This window comes from Apteryx mantelli, chromosome Z (assembly GCF_036417845.1).
Source record: "Apteryx mantelli isolate bAptMan1 chromosome Z, bAptMan1.hap1, whole genome shotgun sequence".
Lineage (NCBI taxonomy): Eukaryota > Metazoa > Chordata > Aves > Apterygiformes > Apterygidae > Apteryx > Apteryx mantelli.
In genome coordinates, this window is record NC_090020.1 from 10824064 (window position 1) to 10849478 (window position 25415).

A 25415-nucleotide genomic window follows, 5' to 3' on the forward strand; every position below is an offset into this window, starting at 1 on the left:
TTTGCTACAGCTGAAACCAACAGCAAAGCTATGAAAGGCTTTAGGCTGGAGTACTAATGCAGGCTAAAGTACTAGAGGCCTCAGCACCACTACAAATGAAATCTGCCTCCTTAGAGTATTGCAACAAGAGAGGCACTACGCATGAAAGGAGGTGAGATGGGAGAAGAAAGTCTGTAAGACAAGCTAGCATAGAAGCAGCATGAAACAGGAAAACAGACACCACGGTCCAGGAGTGGAGACAGACTAATCTTTCCATACTCCCAGAAGTTACATAGCTCTTGGAACAAGAGAGAGGGATTTAGGAGGCAGAAAAATACTGCATGGATAAAATCATTATGCATCATATAGAAATGATACTTTTATGGCCTGACTATGTGGGCAGCCAGCCTGAGTTGAGCAAGAACAGAGATATTTGGCAGGTAAAATAAGACAGGGTTATAAAACAAAAGATAAAGAGGAAATTAGAACAAATACAGCCAAAAAAAAAAAAAAAAAAAAAGCCCTGTGACAGGGAGTGCTAACTGATTTTTTTTTTTTTTTTTTTTTTTTTTTTTTAACCACATAGGGACATGAAGGAAGTTTCTACCTTGGGTTTTTTTGCTCTTTGAAGATACTGAAGGTTGTGCAACCCCAGGGAGGTGATCAAAGACAAACTGCTCCAGACATTCTCCTGCAATAACATATCCTCACCACCAGCAAGGTCTTGTCTGGCCGTATGCATTGAGAAAAGGACCTAGCTAATAACAATGCATTGCTTGTAAGTAGCCTGGGACTCTTTGTCACCAGGTAGTACAAACAGCTGTAAGAGCAGGTCCTAAGCGTAAGACATAGCACACCTTGTGCAGAAACAAACTGAGAGCACTAAACTTGCTCATCTGTTGAGCAAGTTATCTGTTACTCTGCTACGGCAATAAGCACTGCTTGCAAAGGATTAGACCATCCTTTATGGTTTTGTGTCCTCATTTTCCCCAAGAGAGTTTTATAAGTGTTCCCTGTGTGTTTGCTCACTTGATAGGCAGACACGGAAGCAGTCTGATAGTGGGGGTTCCCAGACAGCAACACAATATGAAAGGAAATGATTTTCAGACAGCCTGTTTCAAAGTCTTTGTTTGATTTCTATTAAACACATAATTAACTCAACTGCCTGAACAAACAGTGAGAAGAAAGTCCTTAAGTCAAAGATTTACAGAATTGCCAACTGTAAGAGTTCACAAGTCAGTTTCTAGAACAACCAAGAAATTGGCTTAAAACCCAACTTCCCCACCTGGACAACTGCTTGGGCCATGCCTTCAGGCCTTGTTCAACAGCCAGGTTAGAAATAGACTGTGATTTTCCAGACAAGGGCTAAGTTTCTCCTCTAGTCCTGGTTACCTGGACCCCCTCAGCTGGTCTCCGTCCATGAGAGCTCCCAAGACTCACAATAAATGTCATAAGGCTGGACAACCCTGGACAACACACCAGTGTTCCCAGCCCGTGCAGCTTCCCTGCTCATGTGAGATTTATTTTATGCAGAAAACAAAAAAAACAGCACAAACAGCTGCTGTCTTTGAAGACAGCTGGTTAAAGGCCTGAAGTGAGTGGCAGCAGTTGCATAGGCTTAAGTGGGCTGTGATTTGCAGCTCATATTTTTCAGCCTCCTGACCACCATCTTGTAAGGCAGCGGAGAAAGCACATAGTCCCCTTTTCAATCCTGCTAAAACACAGGGTAATGGTGTTAATAAAGCCTTGACCAAATAAGAGGTGGAGGAGATGAGGCTTCCCAGCCTGCTCCTCATGTGGCTGTGGCCGAGACCAGCATGGGAGAGCACAAGGCATTCAACACAAGATTCAGCAGAAGACAAGAGATGAGAACGAGCCTGCCCAGCTCTGAACAAGTGGGACCGAGGACAGCAGGTGCCTCATTTGTGATCAAGGATTGCACAAGTGATTCGCTTTCTGCCGCTGTGCTATTCTCTTCATCACATCCCCCAGTTAAAGCTGGCAGGGGTAGAGGTACCTCCAGCACATGCTGTCCCTGTCATCGCTGGGCTGCACCTCCCCTACTGTTCCTTCACCTCTCCAGCACAGGAGGGACATCTCCGCGTCAGTGACAAGGCAGGCTCCAGTACATGGGGAAAGGGTCAGGCATCAGCCAAACCTTCCCAGCCCTGTGATCAAAGGTCACCAGCCTTCTCACTCTGGGCTGCAAGGGCATGCTGCAATACCAGACCTCAGCACTTTGATCCCCAGCCATGTGCTGCTTCCTCTCCCCAAACTAGCATCTCCCTGCAGCAAAGGTACCCCACTGCAGAAAGCAACCTGATGCCTGCTTGTGGTCCCACTGGGCAGAGGGAGGCAGCAAGAGATGCTGCTCCCTGGGATATTTAGTTCAGAAGGGAGAACCCGTGACTGGCCCATCCAACACAAGGACAACACAGAGGTCCTTCTGCTGGCCCAGTGTGACACTAACTGAACAACTGTGCTAAAATAGTTTACAAAACCCCCCAAACATTTTCACAAAAGCCTGTGTTAACTTGTGGAAATCCCTGAAGGATGGACCTGCTGACCCTTATTCAGTAAGCCTCAAAGAAAAAAAAAAAAGTTCTTCCAAATACAGAGGATGGGCCCCTATTTCCCAGAGCACTGAGAAGTCCACTGAACTACTCTTCCCATAAGCAATATTTCTCAATTTCCACCACACTGCCCCTCCTTCCCTCAAGCTATTAGACCTTTCTTCTTAAGTAGCTATTACAGAAGTGAGATTAGACACCAAATCCCAGCCTGTCCTGGGGTCCTGCTATGAATGTGCCCAGCAGGTCCACCCAGGCAGGGTCAGAGAGCAGATATCCAAAGGTCCAGTGTCACCCAGGGTGGAGCCTGCCCAACACTAGCCAGGGAAGAGTAGAAGGGTCTCCCCAGGCAAAGTCTAAACAGGATTTAGGACACAGCCCATACTGCTCCATGGCTAGCAGACCCTCCAAAGGGTACAGGGAGGGGCATGGGCAACGGAGAGCAAACGTGAGCTCAGCCACCACAGCCTCTTGGCACCACACATCGAAAGCACTTATCCCATGCTCCAACCCTGTGCTCCTCCTGTCAGGACACACACTCAAGCAGCCAGCAGCCAGTCCGGCACCCTATGCCATCCTGCAGATGTCTGTCTTACCTGGGAGAAGTTCAGCCCATTCAGGGGGTGGCATTGTTCCTCCACTTTCTCCACAGCACCTGTTTGCTTCCTGAGCCGCTCCGCTTCCTGGGCCAAGTACAGGTCCAGGACAGGCACGCCTCGGGACTTGATGTCCACCTCAGTCAGAGAGTTCACCATCAGCATCACCCACACCGGCCTCTTCCGCTCCCAGTTGCCAGCGATGGCGTTGAAGAGGTAGTCTGCATACAGACCTTTGCCCCGCTGGTCTGGGGTCATCCACGACGGCATCATGAGCTTGACGTACTCCAGGTGCCGCTTGAGCCGGCGGTAGATGTCGCGGGGCAGCACGTCCTGGAGGTTCTCCCCTTGGGGCAGGAGCTGGCAGCTGGTGAGTGCGGAGATGGTGTAGGGGTCGGTTAGGTCCAGCTCGAAGTACACGATATGGCTCTGCTGGAAGGCCTTCTTGGAGTTCTCAGGGATGAAATCCCAGACGCGGGTGTATGGGACATGGATAGTGCCGAAAAAGTAAGACGGGGGATCTCTCTTGATAGTCCACAGGAAGGAGTTCAGCTCGCTTTGCTGGGGGAGAGGGAGACACAGCAGAGTAAATACCGACATTCCCGCCCAACCACAGGAGCACAAGGATCGAGGGAAACACGGTGCTAGGCAAGCAGGTCACCTGGCTCAGCAACTTGCCAGCACTGACTTTTCCTAAAGAGGCTTTGCTCATGCAGACAAAGGGTATTCTTGGAGCATCATTTTCTCAGGCTTTGAGGTCAAAATTCAGTTTTCGTTAACTAAAAATGTAAGAGGCATGACCCTGGCTTTCTCCTCCTGAAAGGCAACACTGGGTCTTCTCAACAGCCATGCTGCCCCTGCTCAGCACCAGCTATCTGCCAACACCAGCAACAGGGCACAGCCCAAGTGGGCCAAGCTGCAGGCAAGGCACTTATCCAGCTTCCACCTTGTAATGAGTCAAAAGCTGGCATCAGTTTGCTGAAGCAGAGCAGGACAGCAGGCTTGCAATCACCTTCACCTTGACACCTCTCACTTCAGCACAACAAGGCGCCTTTCATCGAGGAAACTGCCTTGACACTTACTGAGAGGGTGCCACAGCACCTCTGGAGAACTTCCCGCTCTGAACAAGACATTAAATGAACTAGTAACAGAAAATATAACTAGCAGGCAGACCTGCTGGACCAGGTAGGAACGCTGTCTTACAAGCATGTGGCACATGGCAGACAGATATACAGTCAAATTCTCATTTTTCTGAGGAATGAGAAGCACATGCAGTACCTTGGGAAATAAAGGAAGAAACTCTGCCAGCCAAACAGCCTACGGTTTCAGGACATTCTCTTTTAAACAGACAGGAGAAAAAAAATCACTGACCTCTTTCTTAAGATCAGCTTTTAAAAGCCCTCAAAAAGCACAGTTACCAGGAAGCTAGAGCGAGACTTCGTATGTTTGTTTTGCTGCCGTATGTGCCTCACAGCTTCCTCACAAACACCAAAATGCAGGACTGTGCCAAGCCCTAGGCAATCTTCCAGCACAGAAGAGTAGACGAGGCAGAACTGACCCTGCTTGTTCTGTAGATCCAAGTCAGTTTCCACCACCACCAAGACCTACATCACCTTCAGCACTGCACTGCTGGTGCGGCGGTCCTTACAGCTGTGATGGACACAAGCAATTTCTATCTGTCTGCACAGACAGGAAGAAGTAGCCTTTGCATGTCTAAGTCCTTTGCATGTCCTGTCTGCACAGACGGGAGAGGCTTCCAGATGCACTCAAACATCTGGCCAGGCTTTAGCCAGCAGATAACTCTAACCTCAGCTCTGGGGCTAAGTGTGCATGTGTGCTGATCTAAGATGCCTGCCTGACTGCCAAATGCAGAACAGCCTGCTGGAGGAATTTATTGGAAACACATTGCCTATAAATTTCTGATAGTAAAGAACTGGGGTTAGAAAGGTTAATCTTAAAGATTGCTCTGCAGTGGCTTATCCCAGACAGCGTTCTCCAGAAGCTCTCTATGTCTAACCCAGGCTGCAGATCAGGCAGCACTTCAGCAAAGCGCTACCGCCAGTCTGGCTTACTGGCATGGACTCACAAACCAAGTAAATCCCATGGAGCTCTTCAGAAATTTCTGCGGCATGTCAGAGATCTGAAAGATACACCAGAGACCTGAGCTTTGGTAAGTATCTGCCTTCATAAGACTGTGCTGCATCTCTGGATCCTACAGGACAGTCCTGGCACACACTGCTGAACGACAGACCTTAAAAATATTCCTAATGCTGAATAAACACTATCTATACTCTTCACTCTTTATAGGAGCTGAAACAAATAAGAAGTCCTCTGGGCAAAGGAAAAGGTAAAGACCACAGAGTGAAATATAGAGAAGACATTTGGGGGCAGATGGGTATGGATTTGACATAGAGCCAGAAGGAACAAGGGAAAATTAATACACAAAGGAAAACAAGAGGGATACCAGGCAGGGCTTTGGGTTAGATGTAAAAGCTGAGCATCCGAGCTCAGAACACAGTCCTTGCTGTAAGGGAGATGCTGCAGAACTCATCCTTCAGCTTCCACATAGTCTCTGCCTTCATTAAAAAAACAACAACAACAACAATAAAAAAAAAACAAGAATACATTCCCCCTGTAAAATGTACCTTTTCTAGAGAAGGACCATGCAACTTCCCTCTTCTTTCAGTTATACCACTCCAAAGTTTCTAGGCAATTTTTTTTTTTTAACAGGTTTCTAAATTTAGGCAAATCAACCATACTTAGCTGCCCAAATAAGTGAATGCATTTGAAGAAATGCACTCATTAACCTCGGTGCAATTTTCAAGTTAACGAAGTCCCTCCAAGAAGCAAAGACTTTGATTCACCAGCATTTTACAGATGACCAATGCAATCACTAGTCCGGAGGGAAAAACGGGAGGAAACTTCACCGTGGCAAGAAATCGACTGGAGGTAGATGGCAGCCAGCAAGGAGGAATGACCAGCAGGGCTACTTTCTATCTGCAAGTAAACAAAAAGACAGAAGAGCCACCTGGGACAGGCTGGGAGGTCAGCACTCCTTCGCTTCACACAAGTCTGATCGTGTACGTGACAGACGGTGCACGAGCAGAGCCGCGACGGAAAGGAATCTTAAGGAACAAGTCGCCACCAGCCAGCTCAGTTCAGCTCCCAAATAAACCCTGCCAGAAGGCATGAGCCCAAGGGGATAGTATCAGGTTTTATGCAACTGTTGTATACAGGGTGTCAGTGCTGCTCCAGACCACCATACACAGCCCAGCTAGAAGGGTGTTTGGCATCACACTTTCATGTTTGCCTCTGCAAATCCCCATGGCTTTTGCAACTAGATACTGAAAGCACAGCTGTACTGCTTAGCTATGAGCAGCACTGCCGACAGACCACACAGGCCATCAAGCAGAAAGTAAATGAGTCTTCCTTTAGAGGATTTACAACACGGCAAGTAGAAGAAAACAAGCTGAGGCCTAGCAAAACTCACAAAGTCCTCAAACGCCTCAAAGAGATCGAGATCCTATAAGAGGGTGCAACTGGGTGTTCCTGCAGGCACCTCCACACCTGGAGGTGTGACTCAGTCACTAGCCTGGCCACGTGTCCCAAGAGCTTCTGTATGTTCCCGCAGTACCTACTTGCACTCCCAAGTCCCCGTGAATCTCTTGGAGCTTGTGCACGTTTCCCTCTAGCTTCAGAGAGGGAAAAGTGAGGGTGTATCTCTTCCCTAAGGCCATAAAAGGGGAGCTGTTAAACAACGTGCAAGGTGGCTGTGAGATAGCGCAGGAGCAGTGGCACGGCTTGTTCACCATTGCATTATACGCTGGGACTGGCAGTCCCTTTCTCTCACCTCATTTCACTGAGAGCACGCAGTAGATAAAGGTGCTAGAACCCGATTTCCCTTTGCAGTAGGATCCTTTTACGCAGCTCTTACATCATAAAGAGGTTTAAAAAGCAGCAAAAATTACAGCTACAGTGATGTCTCAGAGGCTAAAGTGAGGGCTGGGCTGTGCAGCTCCAAGAATTTCACTTACTTGTCGCTGATTTACCCAGAAGCATAACGGGAAAAAGTCAGGTTCAGGTAAGGACTGCCACGCACACTGCTGTCTCCACTCTCAAACGTACAGGTGGTGCTCAGCGCGCTGCTCATTACAGGAAAGCCCACAGGCTAGGGCAAGGGCTGGAGGGGCAGCCTAAGGATGGCAGAACTCGAGTCTCTGATTTTGCTGCCGTACCACAGACTTGAGGCTGTGTCGCACCCCGCCGCGGTGCCTCTGGCTGAACCCCCGTCCCAGCTCGAGGTATTCCTGAGCGCTCAGCGCTGCGGCAGTGCACCGTCTCCCTGCCACATCTGCCCAGGTGAAACCCATGACCTCCTGCCTTCCTTCCACCAGCTTCAGCACAACACAGGCATATTTATTTTTCCTTCTCAATAGGTTTCTTCTTTAATACGTCAAAAACAACTCCCAGATTCGGTTCATTTTAAACAGACAGTGCTAGCCCCAACAGCTTGCTTTTCCAGCAGTGTTTATAAGATCACTATGGGATGCAGCCTGTAGTCTTCAAATACCTAAATATTACTGCATTTGTCAGACAGCATGAATCATTTCAGGTGCAGACAATGACTCTGCTGGAAGACGAATGCCAAACAGGATCAGAGAAACTCTCATTTTTCTTCTGAGAAACTATTTCAAAATGACCCAAATGATGCATTGACTAAGGTAAATAAAATCACTGAAAACATCCAGAAAACACATAATGCAAAAAGAAGTGGGAGAAACACAGAACATTTCCAGTGGTGGCACTCTGAACATCTAGAAAAGGAGCAACAGAGTGAAGGGAACTTAAAAATAAAAATAAAAAGTTCAAGGGGAGGAGGTTTCAAGGATATGGGGAAGGGGGGCTCAGAGGGGAAGATCAGCCGCTGTCCAAAGACTGAGCAAATGGATGGGGCTTCCAGAGATGGGAACCCTGTCCCCATCCTGGCCACGTGACGAAGCAAGTCACATCACTTCTGCTTCTGTCCACCTTCTCTTTGTCTCATCTATGCAGATGATAAATTTTTCAGGACAAAGTGTATGACTTGCTATACAGGTGCCCTGGGGCTTCAGCTTCCTCCAGGGCCTCTCACCTCACCTCTCAACATCACAGCTGGGTCTTCCAGATCTCAGCCCAGGATTGCGCTCTAACTCAGTCCACAACAATATTCTCTCTATTTTTTTCCTGCTACAGAAGTCTGAGCATGTGGCATGCAATATCTCACCCAGGCAGCCCTTACTCCCTATATGGCTTTCTCACTCACTCTTATCTATCCTGGTGTCCTATCTTGTCATGCTCATTTATACCTTTTTGAGGCAAAGACTGTGCCTTTACTCACCATGAAGTGGCCCACGCACCTACAATAATGCACACAGAAATACTAAGCACATTTTTAATAGTCAGTCTTTTGAGCTTTTGCCCACTTACATTACTGACACACTCTTAAACTCAATTTAAGACTGTAAGCAGAGCTTGTCTGGGGATAAACACTGCACTGGCTACAGCTATTAAAAGAACACAAATTCAATCTCCACTTACCAACAGTGAAAAATAAGAATCAGATTTTCAACTAAAAAGCCAAGGACTGACAGCAGACAGCTTGCTTGCTCTACTAAACTAAATACATGGGGAAAGACAGTTGTTGAAATTAATTGGCCTCTTATCATGAACAATGCATCATAAATTATTAACCAGTTATAACCACAAGCATTCTACTGTTAATCCCTGGATTCTGGCTTTAAATTTTTCAATATACTACAATGTTTAGCAAAAAGAAAGCACCACTAGGACACATTACTTAGTAACTGGGATATGACCCAAAGGATCCCAGCATCCTTTGTTTTAGATTAACTGTTTTCAAAGCTTTTCTTTTTCCAGTCTGTTTCCCAAAACAGATTGATGGGGCGTATTATGTTTAACTATAATATGGAGTGATGATGAAAAAGCCCTCTGAAGAAATATTGTGCACTCATTCGTTAAAATGGCAATTCATCACTTTCAGGCACTGAGTTTACAGATTTCTTTCAGGACTGAAGCTCTAAAGGACCCAGCAAGAAGAAAGGCATACTGTAATTCAGAGAGGTAGGAAAATGCACAAAAGTTCCTGTAAAAGGTGAAGATACAGACAAACAAACGAACAACAAACCTTCCCTGAATACGCAGGCACAAAGAGCAGTATTGTTTTCAAGGGGATGGAGTAAATGTTAATAAAACATTTCACAAGGACGTTGCCCTTACACCCAACACCTTTGCAGACAGGTACGTGTCATTTCTAGGACAGTGTGGTTACCACCACTGCCCTAATGACCCTGAGAAACAGCCTGCCGGTACCAAAACTACAGGTGGTCTTACATTTTAATGGCAGAGTAATCAGCAGATAATGAGATACCATTAACACATTTCACCTCCAATTTTGCTGGTAACTGGCACATGTCCAGTCAGTCGCTTTGACTCCTGAGGAAAACTCCCTGGATGTCCCACCAAGCCAGAGAACTGGTCTTTCCCCAATACCATTTCTGCATAGGCTGTCAGGGGCTCTCCCCTTCCTCTTTCTCATTCCCTCTAACTCTTTACAGATGCACACCAGCCCACAGCTTCATGCCCTAAAGAGGACGGGGGCACCAGTGACTTGACCTGCCTTATGTCAGTGTCAGGGCAGGTCACCTAGAAATCCAGCTGACATACTGGTTCCAGCCAAAAGCAGACTGCAAGGCACCCCCCCCCCACCCCCGATACAGGGATCAAGAGCTGTCTAACCCAAGCTTGAGTGGACACCTCCAGTGAGTCACATGTAGCTTGACATAAGGTTAAGTCAGCAGTGCCCTAAATCTTGGGTCACTGGTGGGGTGGCACAGCTGGAGGCAGCAGGACCCTACCAGGGAGATGGGCAACACGTTGGAGTGCATGTAGGGAGGACAGAGAAGAGAGGTCACAGTGCATCCCTGGCCTTCTCCAGAGCTAAAAAGCTTTCTTGCCGCTCTGCTAGACCTCAGTCTGGATGTGGCACCTCCCTAGTGCTCCCTTAACAGCTATGCTAGAGGACCTAACCCAGTCTGGAGCAGGAGCTGAGCACAAGTGGGAGGACACATCCCAGGACTCTCTTGTGTGCATAGCACCTCTGGTCAGGGTGGCTCTAAGTCCAAGCAGATGACAATCAGGAACCATCTACTTCTCTAACACTAAGTTCAGGTACACTTTTCTGGAAAGATTTTGGGTGTTTTCATTCAGAAACCTCAAGGACAACTGCTTGCTCTCATTACTTTAGGGAAATCACACCCTTGTCATAGGTTTCACATTAGCCAGAATACCACCAGTGACTTGCAGCCATGAGTCCTCAGCTGCACTTCCCCCTCACCTGGGCCAGGTCAGGCTACGCTGCTCCTCATAACTACAAGGAGGCTGATGAACTTAGAACTTAAAGCTTAATGCAAGTTATATCAATATTTCTACTTAAGGGGCCGCATTTGCTGGTTTGAACCTCCTTCACCGTGCTCGGGGTTAAGCAAAAGCCAACAACCTATCCCCGGAGAGGGAAGCAGGCAACCAAGTCACGTTGTGAAAGCCTGTGCCGCTCTAAGTGATGCAGCCATGCCGGCAAAGCGCACGCTCAAGCGAAATGTTCTGCTGGGGCTGTTCCCAGGAGCTTCCTCTCCGCTGTCAGGATGTCGGGCCTCCGAGAGGGGGAAAGCAAAGCATGAGAGCGGACTCAGGTGCAAAAGTTGTGATGGGCTCGTCTCCATCACGTTTTTCCACCAATACCCGCTCAGCCCCGTGGTGGTACTTCCACCTGACGCAAAATCCACCCCCCCCCACCCCCCCCGCCCAAAACCACTATCCCCACTTTTTGTTTCCTCAGCTGCTCCCTGCCTGCCACCGGCACCCCAGGTGCGCACAGCGCGGGGTTTAAATGCCCGTTTCCTTGCGCTGCGGCCGGGGCAGCTCCCCGCCGCCGCCGCCGTCCCCGCGGAGCTCCGCGCCCGCGCAAGGCGCCGCCGTCCCCCCCCCCCCCGGGGTAGGAGACTCCGCGCTGCCCCGCGCCGCCGCCGCCGCGCACCCCGCGCCGCGGGCGGCTCCGCGGGCGCTTACCTTGCCGCGGAGCGGGCAGGCGCCCGCGGGGCCGCGGCTCTGCCGCGCTCTGGCCAGCAGGAGGAGGGAGCTCTGCAGCAAGCAAACCCAGCCGGGGTGCACCATCCCTGCGCGCCCCCAAGTTGGCAGAACTTGGGGCTGGCCGCTTTTGCCTTTTTTTTTTTTTCTTCTTCTTTTCCCCCCCTTCCCTCCCCTCCTGCTTCCACCCCCCTTCTTTTTTTTTTCTTTTTTTTTTTCCTTCTTTTTTTTTTTTTCTTTCTTTTCCTTGCCCGGCGACCCAATCCTCGGGCCCTCGCCGGAGCGGCCCCGTCCCCTGGCCAAACCCTCCAGCCGCTGCCCCCTCCTCTTAAAGGGTCCCGTGCCGGGCGGCGGGGGGGGGAGGGAGCGAGGGAGGGAGGGGAGGACGCGGGCCCCGCCGCACCGGGGGCGGGCGATGGGGCGGCGGCAGCGGCCGGTGTCCCCTCCGCCCCCCCGCGCCCCGCTGCCGCCCCGGCTGGAGGCACCGCGGCGGCGGGCGCGGCTGGCGCCGCTCCCGGTGCCGCTCCCGGTGCCGGTGCCGGCGGCAGGCGGGCGGCTGCGTCTTCCCGGCTCCGGCGCGTCCCGTCGAGCCCGCAGGCGAGGCAGCGCCCCCAGCCCGCCGGCCGGCCCTGCCCCTGCCCCTGCCCCTGCCCCTGCCCCTGCCCCTGCCCCTGCCCCTGCCCCTGCCTGCCCTTGTCCTGCCTGCCTGCCCCCGCTTGCCCTTGCCCCTGTCCCGCCCGCCCCATCCTTCCTGCCTGCCTCATCCCGTCTGCGCCCTGCCCCCTCCTGCCTGCCCCTGCCTCATCCCATCTGCTCCTTGCCTGCCCCTGCCATCCCCTGCCCCATCCTGCCTGCCCCTGCCTCATCCTGCCTGCTCCCTGCCTGCCCCTTGCCTACCCCTACCCCATCCTGCTTGCCCTGTCCTGCCTGCTCCCTGCCATCCCCTGCCCCAGCCTGCCTGCCTCCTGCCCTGTCCTGCCTGCCCCCTGCCTGCCTGGGAGGCAGAGGTTGGCTGCAGCTTGTGTGTCCGGGCTGCAGAAGTGCACCTCCCGCAGAGCAGTGATCCCTGGGGAGGGCGCATGTGTGGGCGCGTGTGTGCGTGCTGGGGGCTGCCGGGATGATCCCCCTGGACTCCGGTCTGGAGCAGGCAAAAGCATCTCCAGCCTGACTCGGGCCCGCAGCCACCCTGGGCAGCCTGTACCACCTGCCCTGCCCGGAGCCGGCCAGCCTGCACACGTGTCCCGGGCAGCCTGTGGGGTGACGTCCCACAGGGCAGCCGGGCCAGCGCGGCTTCACTCTTTCCCATGTGCGTGAAGGTTGCGGTGGTGGCAGGAAGCCTCCTGAGGACGCAGCCGGCCGCCCAGCAGCGGCACCTGCGAGGACGGAGCTGTATATTGCCCATCGCTGAACTCACTGTCTGAAACGGCATCGTGCGCTGGCGGGAGCAAGGGAAGGGCTGTGGCGGCAGGAAAAGGTGCACGTCCATCCTGCCAGTGATGGGTGCGTGTCGCTTGCTGGGGTTTTGTTCTGCCTGCTTGTTTTCAATGTTAACTTAATCATTCCTGCCACTTGAATGCTTCGGGTTTTGGTTTTTTTTCCCCACTAAAATGGTCATACAATATTCTCCTGTAAAATAGTGGGATGTTCCCAACCATAAACTAGATTACAAGCTGTCTAACACACGATCCCTCTGAAAGTTTCTTTTATTTAACAATCTCACCATTGCAGCTCAGCAGCTCCCAAGTCCCAGCAACCCGGCGTGGAGCTGCAGCTCTCCTGAAGGCCGTATGAAACTGAATGTTATAATTCTTCCCAAAGTCCTTTCATGGCTTGTCAGTTTCTCACTGAACCCAGCACAAGGGAGCTATTACTTCTAACTCATGTTTGTCTTCTTGTTTCCAGATGCCTGTGCCACCTTGTGATTTAGGTTGTTGCGTACTGGAATCGTGTGCCTGGCGTGGTTTGCACAAGCAGTGTGATCCATCGAAGATAAAAAGCGCACTGAAGAGTGCATTACCTGCTTAGCTCTAAAATTCAGCTGTGTTTTCTGAAGAGACTGGTTCAAAGTATTTAAAGCCTCAAAAACTGCATATTGTTCTTAACCTCACTCTTAAAAATATTGAACAAAACAGGGAACATGTGCCAGTTTTTTGTAAAGAGTGAATTAAAATAGTGAACTCTCATGCCTCTCAAAATATTTTGTAATAGAAACTTCCTGATAGTTTTAATGTTGCACTTTTAGTTCACATATAGCAAAACTGTTAGCACTTTTAGGGCTTAAGCTAGCGAAGTAAGAAAACCTTTGAAGTTTGAACACTAACTCTCAGTTGCCCACTATGATGTGTGAAGCTATTGTATGGTATGTTCCCTCCTGCAGCATCCTATTTGTTTTAATTAAAGATTTCCCAAAGCAGAAAAAGCCAGAATCTTTTGCAGGAATAAATAGAAAAAAAAGAGAGGTCAAATGCAGGGGAAAAAGTTATGCCACTCTACAAACCAGAGTGTGTTTGCTGAAATAATGAAATAGGACATTTCTCTGAATGCAGATCTTTCTCCACAATTCACTTCTTCATCTTTGCTCTGGGTTCAATAGTAAAATTTTTTACCATTTCAACCTTAACAGTCATTGTTAGGCTCAGTACCCTCTTAGGATGCATGGGGGTGCTTCTGCTTTTTATTTATTTTTATTTATTTATTTATTTATTTATTAGTAGGCAGTGAACCTTCGCTCTCTTTGAGTCAATGGCAAATTTCCTAGCAACTCAAATAGAGCGAAGATGCCATTCTTCACTTTTGCTAGGAAAGCTTAGTTCTGCAGTACAAACTAACTGCCTTCAGAAGAAGGTAACTGAGACCAAACCTTCACTTTCTTGCCGTTTGTTATGTGCAGTGCTGTATTTCTAAATACTATGGATTTGATGAGAAGAATGAGACCAGTAACACATGAAATGCATCTTCTCTCATTTGGTCATGCTAACTGTTTAGAACAAAAAGCATTATCTGACAAAGAATATGGAGTATATCCAATACACAGTAGTTCTAATCTCTGTTTTAATTATTGCTCTTTTTTTTTTACAACAGGGGAAAAGATGACCTGACATTTGCCAACACTACAGATATTCCTGTATTTACTGGAGCAAGAACTAAGGATGTGACATCTTTCTTCATCATCTTCTCAGAAAATCTCTTATTTGAAATAGGGGGTTCAAATAGTGAATTTGCTTACTAGTCACAGCCTTTCCAACCAAACATCACTCTTAGCAGCCAGGTGCTAAGCACAGCAACAACATTTGGACACAGTAAGCCAGCCCCATATTTGGTTGTACATATTTCTGGGCTTGGAAGTCAGATAGCATTCATACACTACCTAGATCAAACTGTAGAGAGTAAGAATACATCTTCTGTGGTGCAGACATGTGCTGCCAAATTGATTATGTACCTTCTGTGTGACTATTTTTAGTTCCTTTTAGATCTAAAGTCCCAAAATAAAATAAATAATGACACTTTCTGAAATATGCAGCTCTCAGGCGTACAGACAATGCAGATTAAGATGCTGCTGGCTGTATTTTTGAACTGGTGGGAAATGAATTCTTTGTGGTGAATTGCTGATGGAAAATAGGGAAAGAGGAAGGACAAAAGGAATGTTCTACAAAGACTTTCAAAGTAATTTATACTTTCACTGCAACATTTCAGTAGAAAGCCACATCCTAGAGCCGTTAACAGAAACCTACGAGATAAACCCAGCATTTTTAATGAATAAAGCTCTGTTGAGAGCTTGGGGTTTGTCCCCATCCCTAGCAAAATGATTTCAGTGTGACTTCAGCATGTGTTTAGAAGTTAAGCACGTGCTTATGTACTTATGTACATGAAGCAGCTGTATGTCGTAGAGATACAGGAGAGGTGTACGGAGAGGCCTGGGAGGAGGCACGGGGGAAGTCTCCTGAAGCAGGCAACACCACTGAGACAACCGACCGGAGCAATAAATCCTAAAACTTCTGCAGAGGCCAATTTAGATAGCATGCATATGCCCATACCGGAGCAAGCATGTCTGATGCACCTCTCCAACTTGCATCTTAGCTACCTACCTTAACGGGTAATGTGAAAGAAAGCCACCTCATACAGCCAAATGCGGCGAGGGTTGAGCAAAAACTGCCAGAAAAGAGCTTTGTAGAGATCTTTGGCAGAATATATTCAAACTCTGTAAGCAGGCTGGTCAGTTATGATTCACCCCCTGTCAAACACAAGTAGCCTGGTTTTGGACTCAATGTACATTTTAAATATCATGGAAGTTAAACATGAGGATTTGCTCCCATTTAAAATTGTGAAACAGATATCATAAAGCAGATAATAAAGGAGGCAAAGGCGCTTTCTTCATTGGGTTGAGAGAAAGTACCCTACTTTATCTGCATTTGAAAGGAAGTTTGCTTAGAAGGATTGATGTGGACTTCAGAGATTCAGAAACACAGAGCCCCAATTATGCCTCCAGATAAAAAGGGTTAGTGAACTTTGTAGTATGTTACTGTATGAAAGTGTTAGGTCAGCTGGAAGGGAAATATGGGGAATGTATTACAAAGTGAAGTGGTTACATGTAATTATCAAGCATAGTCAGCCAGAAGGCAAAAATAAAGAGGTAAGAGTGGAATTCTGTTCTCTAAACACATCTTAATAATAGTAATCTCAATTTGAATGGAGAGAGAAAGCTAAACAAAAATAAATCTCTTAGGCATTGAAAGGAGGTGAAGAGAAAGTACATGACCAGAACAGGGAGCTCTGAATTGCGCTAGCGCCCTGGCACTCTAGAGACGAAACAGAGGATCGTCTGAAGTCAGGCTGGAAAGAGTTAAAGAAGGACAGTTTGCAATCCCCTTCCCTCACTCTGAAAATATTTTTTAAAAGAGTCCAATCAAAAAATAGGGCTTTTTAGAAGCTGAGAATAAGGTGCTAACAAGCTGGTAAAAACTGAGTGAATTATTCAGTTATTAATTCATGACTTTAGAAGGATAAATACAAGGGTTTATCAAAATAAGTATGATTAATGCATTATTTTATTAAATACAGTAAATGGTATTAAGTTTATGCACATGGAAAGTATCTGCATCTTGAGGTGTTTAAAGGGAGGACCGCGTCGCGGTGTCACCCCACTGCAGCTGGGGAAGCCGGTACGGACCTCAGCTTCGCAGTGCGGTGGCTGGAGTGAAATCAGCTGCTTTTCTCCACCCAAAGGGGCGTTCGTCCCCCTCCCAGGGACCCCGCAGCCTGACGCTTTGGTGCTGCTCTGTGCCGTGAAATCACACCCAGGACAGCCAGCGAGCGAGCAGTCCTGTGCGGCTCAGCAGGACCGGAGGGGAAGCCCAGGTCTCCTGAACCAATCCTCTCCGGGAGAGGTAGCCGCGTCTCCCTGGGGGCCTCAGCCTCGGAGGTGGAAAACCGCTTGTTTGGGCCTTGGAAAGGAGGGACACAACCAAGCCGCTTCCTTTTCCAGCCCTTCACCAAGAGGGATGCAGGAGCATGGGAAACACCAGGTGGATCCCGGTCTTGTGCACGGAGGGTCTGTGTGGGAAGGAGCTGGGAAGTTTGTTCCCCCTTGGGAGGGATCCACAACGTGTAAAACCTTTGGTTTACATAGGTGCTTTTCTGCTGTCTTCCAGGAAATTTCAGCATGGTTTCCCAGTGAAATAACGGAAGAAAATCTAAAAGGCGTAGAAATGCACTGAATTCAGCTTATCCACTAAATTGGCATGATCTTTCAGGACATCCCTGGAGGGAGGAGGCATCCTGATTTTTTAGCAGTGGGAATGAGACATTGCCACCAATACGGAAGGAATTTTTCTAAGAGACTTATTTTTTTGTGGTTTTCCAACTTAGGCTAAAGTTTTAAGATTAAAGATTTATTTGCTGAAATAAAATTTAAGCAAAGCAGTCGGGGTTCAAGACACTTTATAGGGAACACTCTAACTTGTTACAAAATGTAGTCTCAGCAGTGTATAATGTGGGTTATTTGTAAAAAGAGATAAATACGTGGTAAACATTGCCATGCAGTTACTAAGGCAGAAGCAGTCACTCCGAATGCATCGGGGAGTGAAACTTCAGCACAAGCGAAACCACATAATTTTGATATTGACTTCAGTGAGGCTGGGATTTTTCTCATTGTGGTAGTGGTCAAATCAGGCATTTATGACACCACAGAATTCCCATGTATGCAGAAAATAATCTAGAACTCAGTTTTGAGAAGTATATACAAACGCAATGTGTTTGTTCATGTTAACCACATTTTCTTAATGCCTGGGTACCTCCCCCAACTCACACTGAAGTCACCATTAAGTTTCATTCAAAATGAAGGTACCATTTGCTTTCAGTTAGGAACAGGTGAACTGGTGCTAGTTTCAGGTCTGGGCTTGGGCAACCTCTGTTTGGAAATGGATCACCAACCTGAATATGGCCTTTTTGTGGTGATTTATTGGCATCGCAGTAAGCTGCTGGGGATCCTCCTGGGCTATTTGCTATGCAGACACGCAAGCAAGTGACCATCCCTGCCTCAAGAAGTTTGAAGCTCAGATCCTGCAGTGATTTACATCACTTCACACACTGCAAAAGGTCCCAGGAAAATTAGAGAAACGTCATGCTGAAAATGTCTCACACAAGTTGAGATTAGCCTTGAGCTCTCTCAAGAGTCCAGGTAGCTGGGTATGAGCCTTTCAGTGATTATGCTATACTTGACTGTAAAGATACTTCTTTTATGACAGCACATCAATGCAGCAGAGCTGAAATTAAGTTTCTGTTCTATCTCTATTTTCATTGGAAATTTTCTTCCAGTCAGCACTTGCTTTGCTTTCAGCCCAATGGGGATTTTCTTTCTCCCCTCTAAATATTGAGGAAAATGGCTTCAGTTTCTCATCATGATTTAAAAAAAAAGAAGAAGCAGCAGCCAATAAGTGTGCTTTCTGCTTGTTCCAAGATTTGGCAGAACTCCGTCTTGACATACAATTCTTGCACTTTTTAATGTTGAATTCATTTTCTTGGATTTTTTTTTTTTTTTTTAATAATTGCCCTTCAATCATGGCTATTGCACCTAGCCTTCTAGAACAGGTAATCCTGAGGAGCTGAAAAAATGTCCCATCCCTATCAGAGATATCACTAGCTAAGTTGGCCATTTCTGCTGGGAATGCTGTGTAACTTCCTTAACCAGCCTGGACCTGATTTGTGCTCTCTGCACTGAGAGATCTCCCCAGAACTTCAACAACCACAGGATTAATCCCCAAATCCTGTGTTAAAGATGTGCTACAAACAAAGTCTCAGTTACCTCTCCTGTGACCACCATTACTTATCACTGCGGTGTCTTTCCAGTAAATGAGTTGCCGGGGACATGAAAATACCAAGAGCACTGGCAAGCTCTGGACCAGGAGGGCTCCTGCAGGCATGCTTTAGGCAATGGGCAGCACCAAGGCCGAACCAGATCTCCTCTTTGCGCCTCAGGTCTAGTCAAACACCATGTCATGCAGAAAAAGAGACACAGGAAGAGAACAAGCAAAGGAAGCTGAACCAGCCAGACCTCTGTGATTAGCACTAAATACATGTAAAACCATTTAAAAGGGGAGTTGCTGGGAAGTCGCTTATCGCCAAGGATGTCTCCCCACGGTGTGAAGGAGAAGGGCCTGGTAATCAGTTTGTGTCCTCTGCTTTGTCAAGCCAGTCCCCATACGTCGCTGGCCCCAGGGCCCATGCTCTAAAGCGGCTCCACCCTCTTTCTTTGCCTTGCAGTGATGGACCAGGACTCCTATCTAAGATGCCATGGGTATCTGCAACTATTTTAAACGAAAGTCTCATTTTTTGAACACCAGAATCATTTGCTAAGATGAACCATGAGCTTTCACATTGCCTGGTGAGAGTCTGGATGGAAAAGCCAAATTTTGACATAGAAAACAGAAACAGAAGGACCTGAAGACCTCATCTAGCACTCCCTTCAGCCAGGGCAGGAACAACTACTCCCTGACTGGATATTGCAAAAATGCAAGAATGTCCAAAGCAGAACTTTGCTGAATTTTCCAGGCTCCCTCCCCTCCACAGCTGAGAACTAGTCAAGCTAGCTAGTACTTCTGGCAAACACAGTCCATTTTCTTCCCAGGTATTGAGGGGCTGGCTTTTATCAGTGACCCACAGGCTTATCTGCTTTAATGAAACTGCATGTAAAGGGTCAGAGTTACATTCCTGACTCAGACTTCACAGGATTGCATCCTAGGTACATACCCATGCACAGACAAGATCTGGGTGAGATACTGGGCATGGATTTTTAAGAGCACTTAACGTTGGCTCCAGTCTCTGTTCTCTGAGGCCAAGAGTCATCTGCAGAAATAGGGATTTGGGGATGTGTTTTTGTTCTTATTCCTGGCTCCTTTTCTGATCCATAAAGATACTCTGACCACAAGGTGACATCATGATTTCTGTGTGTGCATCCTACTTTCCCAGATTGGTCTCTTCCCTGTTATTCATCTGCATAAGAATCAGGCCACTTTAGCAAGGTTCAAGCCTGGGTAGATAGCCCAATCTCTGATAAACTTTATGGACCATTTACTCCTAGGTCCTTCTGCTCAGTAGCTGCCAACATCACAGACCAGTAACAGAGCAAGGTACAGACTCTGCACAGAGCGGTGCAGGCTGTAGCAGGCATTTGGCCCCCATGGAGAGCCAGCTTTCACAGCTCTGCACACAGGGCAGGAGGGCCATACCCTCAAATAAAGCAAACCGGTCACAGTGTGGGCAGTCATCTTGCACGGTTCTACCAGAAGGACGGAGGGAGCCATTCTACTTTTCTGGACTCTAATTTCCTGGTCCTGTGACTCATTTGTAAATGCCAGACAGCTGAGTACAGAACGTTAGGGAAAGCATCCACAAGCTACAGATAGCATATTAAATCCCACTAGAGAATGCTTCTTTCTTCTGCTCTCTTCTTGATTGTGGCTTTTCCTTTGTCAATAAGGCAGGAATGATCAGCATCTAGACGTGTCAGGCTGTCTCTGGACAGGTACAGCAATGAGATGAAGTGGCATTCATGCAAATGAAGTGCATAAGTGGACAGAAAATGTTTTATTATTCACAATACAGAGACTCTATTTTGAAGATAGCGTGATTTTAGGGAGTGGTGACATCAAAGAATACAACATTTCCTAACTGTCTCAGAACTTAATAAGTTCTTTTCAGCTGGATATCAAGGTTTGGAGTGTATATCCTGGTTACTCTCAAGTCAGAAGATCAAACAGATGGGGAAGTGAGGGTAGGACGAGGCTGCATGAGGTTTCTCCAAATATTTGGCTGTGCATAACTCATTAAAATTGAATATCATTTTCATTTGCTATCCTATAAAGCGGGGCCTCTTAAAAGCCAGAGACACCCTGCAAAAGGGAATCATTTATGTAAACAAGAACGCAGGCAAATGCACTGCAGCAGAATCGCTGCCAGCATTGCCACACTAGCTTTTGCGTCACCCACGCGACTCCCGTCCCAGTCTGAGCTGGCAAGGGAGACACTTGCTGACTCTTCAGGCTTAGCGCTCCCCAAGGCCTCCGCGAATAACGACTTCTTTCTCCCAACCTCTTGCTCCTTCATCCTGCCTGGCAACGCTGCCCACATGCCAGCTGGGGCCTGGCAGGGCTGACGGATTTGGGCTTGGTGCCTTGCACACACAGCAAAATCACCACTGGCCCCAGGCTGGCCCGCGTGGGCCTCTCCGAAGGGGCTGCTCGCTGGTGGGGTTTAGCTGCTGGCTGGCTACCCACACTGGATACTGGAAGGTCAGGGTTTTTTTACTAAAGGGGCTTTCCTTATATATGCTTACAGCCATGCGTTTTCCACAGATTACCCAAACTTTCTATCAAGCACAATCGCTTTTACAACGCACCGTTACCTAGAGGCTGGACATCCCATGGGGGGGCGACAGGTAGGGCCAGGGAGGGTGAGGCCAGTGCCTTTAGAGGGGCGAGCAGGGACGACCCCACCGCTCTACTTTTTGTGGTGACTCCTGCGTGTGTCAGTATGGCCAAAGGTGACTACGTCCCCCTGCATCCCCCCCAACTCATCACCGAGGTGGTGGTGTTAGAAACACAAGGGCTAATTCAGCGGTAACAGTCTCAAGCCTGTGCTAAAGAGCCTGCAAGGAAACTCTCTCAGCTCACCCATCACACGCAGCTAACAGGTCAGCGGGAGAGACCAGGGCAAGGTCCAGTTTCACCACGACATGCTCTTCCTGTGCTGGCACAGAGCAAGCTCCTGCCAGACCTAAAAACGTCCCGCGGGCAGAGCCACTGTGTAACCCTACACGCGGGGAGGAGATTTCACTTCCTCACGAAGTGTGCCAGGGGGCCCCCATAAATTACGAAGAGACCATCCGTAAAGGCTAGAGGACCGGTTGTTTGTTTTTCCTGGGGAGCCTGGACCTGTGCTGATTCACGACGCTCACTTGGAAGTCCCTTGCTGTGTTTCCCTTCTTGAGTGTTTTGCATGAGATAGCAGCAGCGCGTGGGCCGTCACAGCCGTTGGAAGCACCGCAAAGTCCTTCCTAAGCAAGCAGGGTGTTAATCCTTGGCCAGACCCCAGGGGAGGAAATGGCATAATTTACACTCTGCCTCCTGTAATTCTCCCCGTTGTTCCCCTCGGATACAATTATACATTGTCACTTCCTGCCCTAAGTGTCAAGTCGTCCAGGCTTTAATGCACTCTCCTCTCTCCCAAATACCTACCTGGAGGGCAGTTTCTCACTCGACACCAGCAGCCCTTGGAGGGCCTGCTCTCTCTAGCCTGCTGTAAGAAGTTTGCAATAGCAAGGCAAAGACTGAGCGTGCATTAACCCCTTATTTGTTAGTGATCAGATGGTGACGCCACACCCCAGAAGAGGTGCTGTTCTACAGAAGTGTCAAAGCATTTTTTTTTTGGTAATTTAACCTGCTCATCTGCCCTCACACACATCCTCTGCCTTCTGAAGATGAGTCTTGTTGCAGGTAGCGAAAAGCTGAGGGAAGCGCTATTTGCAGATTGCCCTGATGTGTTGCAAGAGTGTGGTCAGATTTTGAGTTTTCTCACCTCACCCCAATCACCAGATCACTCCCTGTGAATGAGATTTGGTCATGTCCCTTCCGGCTGTGTTTTCGGAAAACTTCAGGGAGTCAGGTCCCTGCACACAGCACACAGGTGTCCAAGCTTTCTGGAAAGCCACATGAGTTTACGGCCCTTGGTGCGCAGAGGGATGCGTACACTGTGCAGGGCAGGGTCGAGCTGAGATACCCAAGTTAGAGCGACTGCTGGCAGGGCTGCAAAGCTCAGCAGTGCCACGCACGCAGGGGTCAGGTTGTGCGGCTGTGCCCGTGTGGCACTGTGCCACAACGAGGCAACTATGCTGCTGCTGGATCTACCGCTGTGATCGATGCTCTTGTTTGCTGGCCAGTGTCATGGAGCCACGATGAGTGAAGATGAAAAGCTCCTCCAGGGTAAAACACTGTGACCAAGGAGGTTGGTGTATCTGTTGCAGCCATCACTGTCACAAGCGTTATTATTTGATGTTAATCAAAGCAGAGCCAGGAGTTCAGGACTAGGGGGTTCTTGTGGTAGGTGCCTCACAAACCTAACAGAGGAGACAAGCTGCCCTCAGTCAGTGGGGAACCTGGCAGGAGGATGGGAGTGTTTCCTTGGAGATTTGGGACTGAATCCAAGACCTCCCTCTGTTTACACTGTAACTGGCTGTTTCTATAATAACCTCACCAAAATATTACCAAGACAGAGACTGTTCCTGCTAGTGCCAATAGTAAGGAATATGAAGGAACTCTCTGCAATAATTTCATATTATGTTCCAGTAACAAGCCATACTTACTCAGCTAACTATCTCAAAAGTCTGGTAGCCACACCCCTGCCTGTCTTTTCCTCCAGCTGCATCATCTGGTCTAACAGAAGAGAAATCTTGCAACCAGCAAATCTTGCCTCCACTTAAAATCAACATTGCTGAATTACTGCCTGATACATTTTAATACTGATGTCTTTCCCCAAACAGACTTTCTTCAGCTTATATTAAGATGTCTTCTGAAAGTGATTACACAAAGAAATGAGGGCAGCTCAGTCTGAGAAAGCTATTTTGGTTTGGCTTAGATCAAAAAGGAGTAAATCCTTTTGGAAGGAAAGATTTGCATTGATTTAGTTTGATTTAAATACACTTCTATTTCTTTATACAGAAAATTTCCAGTGCTATGTTCAATGTTCTGGCTGTGTTTATCGGGTGAATTAATTACCACTTCTAAAACCATATTGCTCCTCTACCCTGCAAGAAGACGGGCCAGTGTGATTAGAAATCTAACAGCAATTGCACTTTCTTGGCTGTTCATGGCACATTGTGCATTGGAGTAGTAGGAAGCAGGTGGTTTCCTGCATGTTTCCAGTTTTACTGATGCTTTTCCCAAAGGAACTGAAGAAAATTGCTGCTTTCCAAGTCTTTGCGGACAGAATGCTGCTCCTCTCTGCCCGTCACCTCCCGCTCCCAGGGACAACTGCTTCAAAGGAAGGATTGTGGGTTTCAGGGTGCTTTGAATACTCCTCCCTTCAGATGAGATGCTGAGCAGAGTTGCTTGCAGCCTGCACCTTCACTTTCTCTGAAGCTGTAGTTCACTTTTGGGCAGAAAGACTTTTACGGTTTCAGAGAACATATACTCTCAGCCAAATTAGACTAGGCCTTTTTCCTAAGATCCTGCCTGAAACATCTTTCCCACCTACATGACAAAACTCTCTGCCCTAATCTAAGCAGTGCTTTGAGCCCAGCCTAGCTAGGAAGAGAAGGTGGTGGGCCTGCTAGAGTCCACACAGTTTTCATTGGAGCTAGCAACCCCCATTTCATTTAGCAAGGACAAGGACTGAGAGGAAATCCTTCCAGTTTCAGGAAGAAATCTTCGGCTGAGAGGAACTGTCTTCTGGCACTGCCTCTCTGTGTCCACTGTGCACAAAGGAGCCCAGAGGCTCACACAAGAAACTTGACTTTTAGTTGATAAAATTTAAGCAAGACAGGCTCTTTGCCTCATGACGTGGAGACTTCCAGTGTCCTCCCAGCATTTCCACCATGGCCAGAGGAACAGACATTTGCTAACAGCAAAATCGAGGTAGTAACTTGTCATACCAATCACTAAAACCCACGGCTGCACCTCCACAAGCATTAGTAACACGGGAGAGAGTAGCTCAGGCCAGTCCCCACAGAAACCGCAGGAGACAGTGAATATCCATGCTGCGGTGGACAGCTCACCAGTAATAGGAACCAGCCATCAGCTAACTCAGTCAACTACTTCCTTCGGCCAAAGTCACTATGCTGCTCTGGGTGCACATTTTCACCTCTCCTAACTGTGAAGCCTATACTACCCCTGGGGCACAGTTGCATTAAAGGTAGTTTGCAGCTACCAGCAGTGAGAACATAGGATCTCCGATAGAGTCTTGCTGTGCAGCTGGTTACGCACAGGCTAGGTGGACACTGGCACCAAAAACCCATGCTCGCTCTGCCGTGCCAGGAAAAAGGAGAAGCCTTCTCTAAATGGCATTTTTTTCTCATGTAACATGTTCTCTGAGGCCAAATTCACCTTTGATTCAGCTTCAGAAACCCCATGTCTTTAGATGCTTTGCACAGCTCTTCTCAGTGCCTGTGTTCTTCCTCAGGAATGGGTTATTCTTGCAGAAGAAACTGCCAAAATCTCTTGCAGAGCCAAAGCTGGCTTCCACAAGCAACAGTCTCCAAACTGCCTTGGCAGTAATGTTGCTCTTCTTGATTTCCAGTGCTACATGCCCAAAGCAGTGAGTAGAGTTTAGCCCAGCCAGACACTGGGAAACTGTCCTTATTTCTATCAGCACATCTAGAGAATGAATCATTCAACATCAAGGGCTGTTTGTTGGGTCTGGCCTCCAAAAAGTCCCCCAAAATGAAGCACAGAGAAAGCCATCACTGAAGCCTTGATTACAGTCTTCTATTTATTGTCAGCACTTAGGTAGCTGCTGGAGATTTTATCATTAGTTGGTCTTTTGATCGGTTAGAGGCATCATTTTAAATCTATCCAGTTCATTGCACTGCTGTTTGTTACCAAGAGACTGTGAGAGCATCTGGAGCATGTTTCCCCTACAC

At 48.0% G+C, this 25415-nt stretch overlaps 1 protein-coding gene across 3 annotated transcripts in view; it reads right to left on the bottom strand.

Moving 5' to 3' along the window:
• TRABD2A (TraB domain containing 2A) overlaps window positions 1-11479 on the bottom strand; it is an 83453-nt gene extending 71974 nt beyond the window's left edge. For 2 of the 3 annotated variants that reach the window (XM_067315666.1, XM_067315667.1), the window contains exons 1-2: window positions 11270-11436; window positions 3146-3706 (exon numbers count right to left, since the gene is read on the bottom strand). In XM_067315666.1, coding sequence (XP_067171767.1) covers window positions 3146-3706; window positions 11270-11374 — 666 coding nt within the window. In that variant the 5' untranslated portion in view covers window positions 11375-11436. Of the gene's footprint in view, window positions 1-3145; window positions 3707-11269 lie in introns of all 3 variants that reach the window. The other variant, XM_067315668.1, reaches the window with a different exon arrangement.
• Window positions 11480-25415: the final 13936 nt, after the last annotated feature.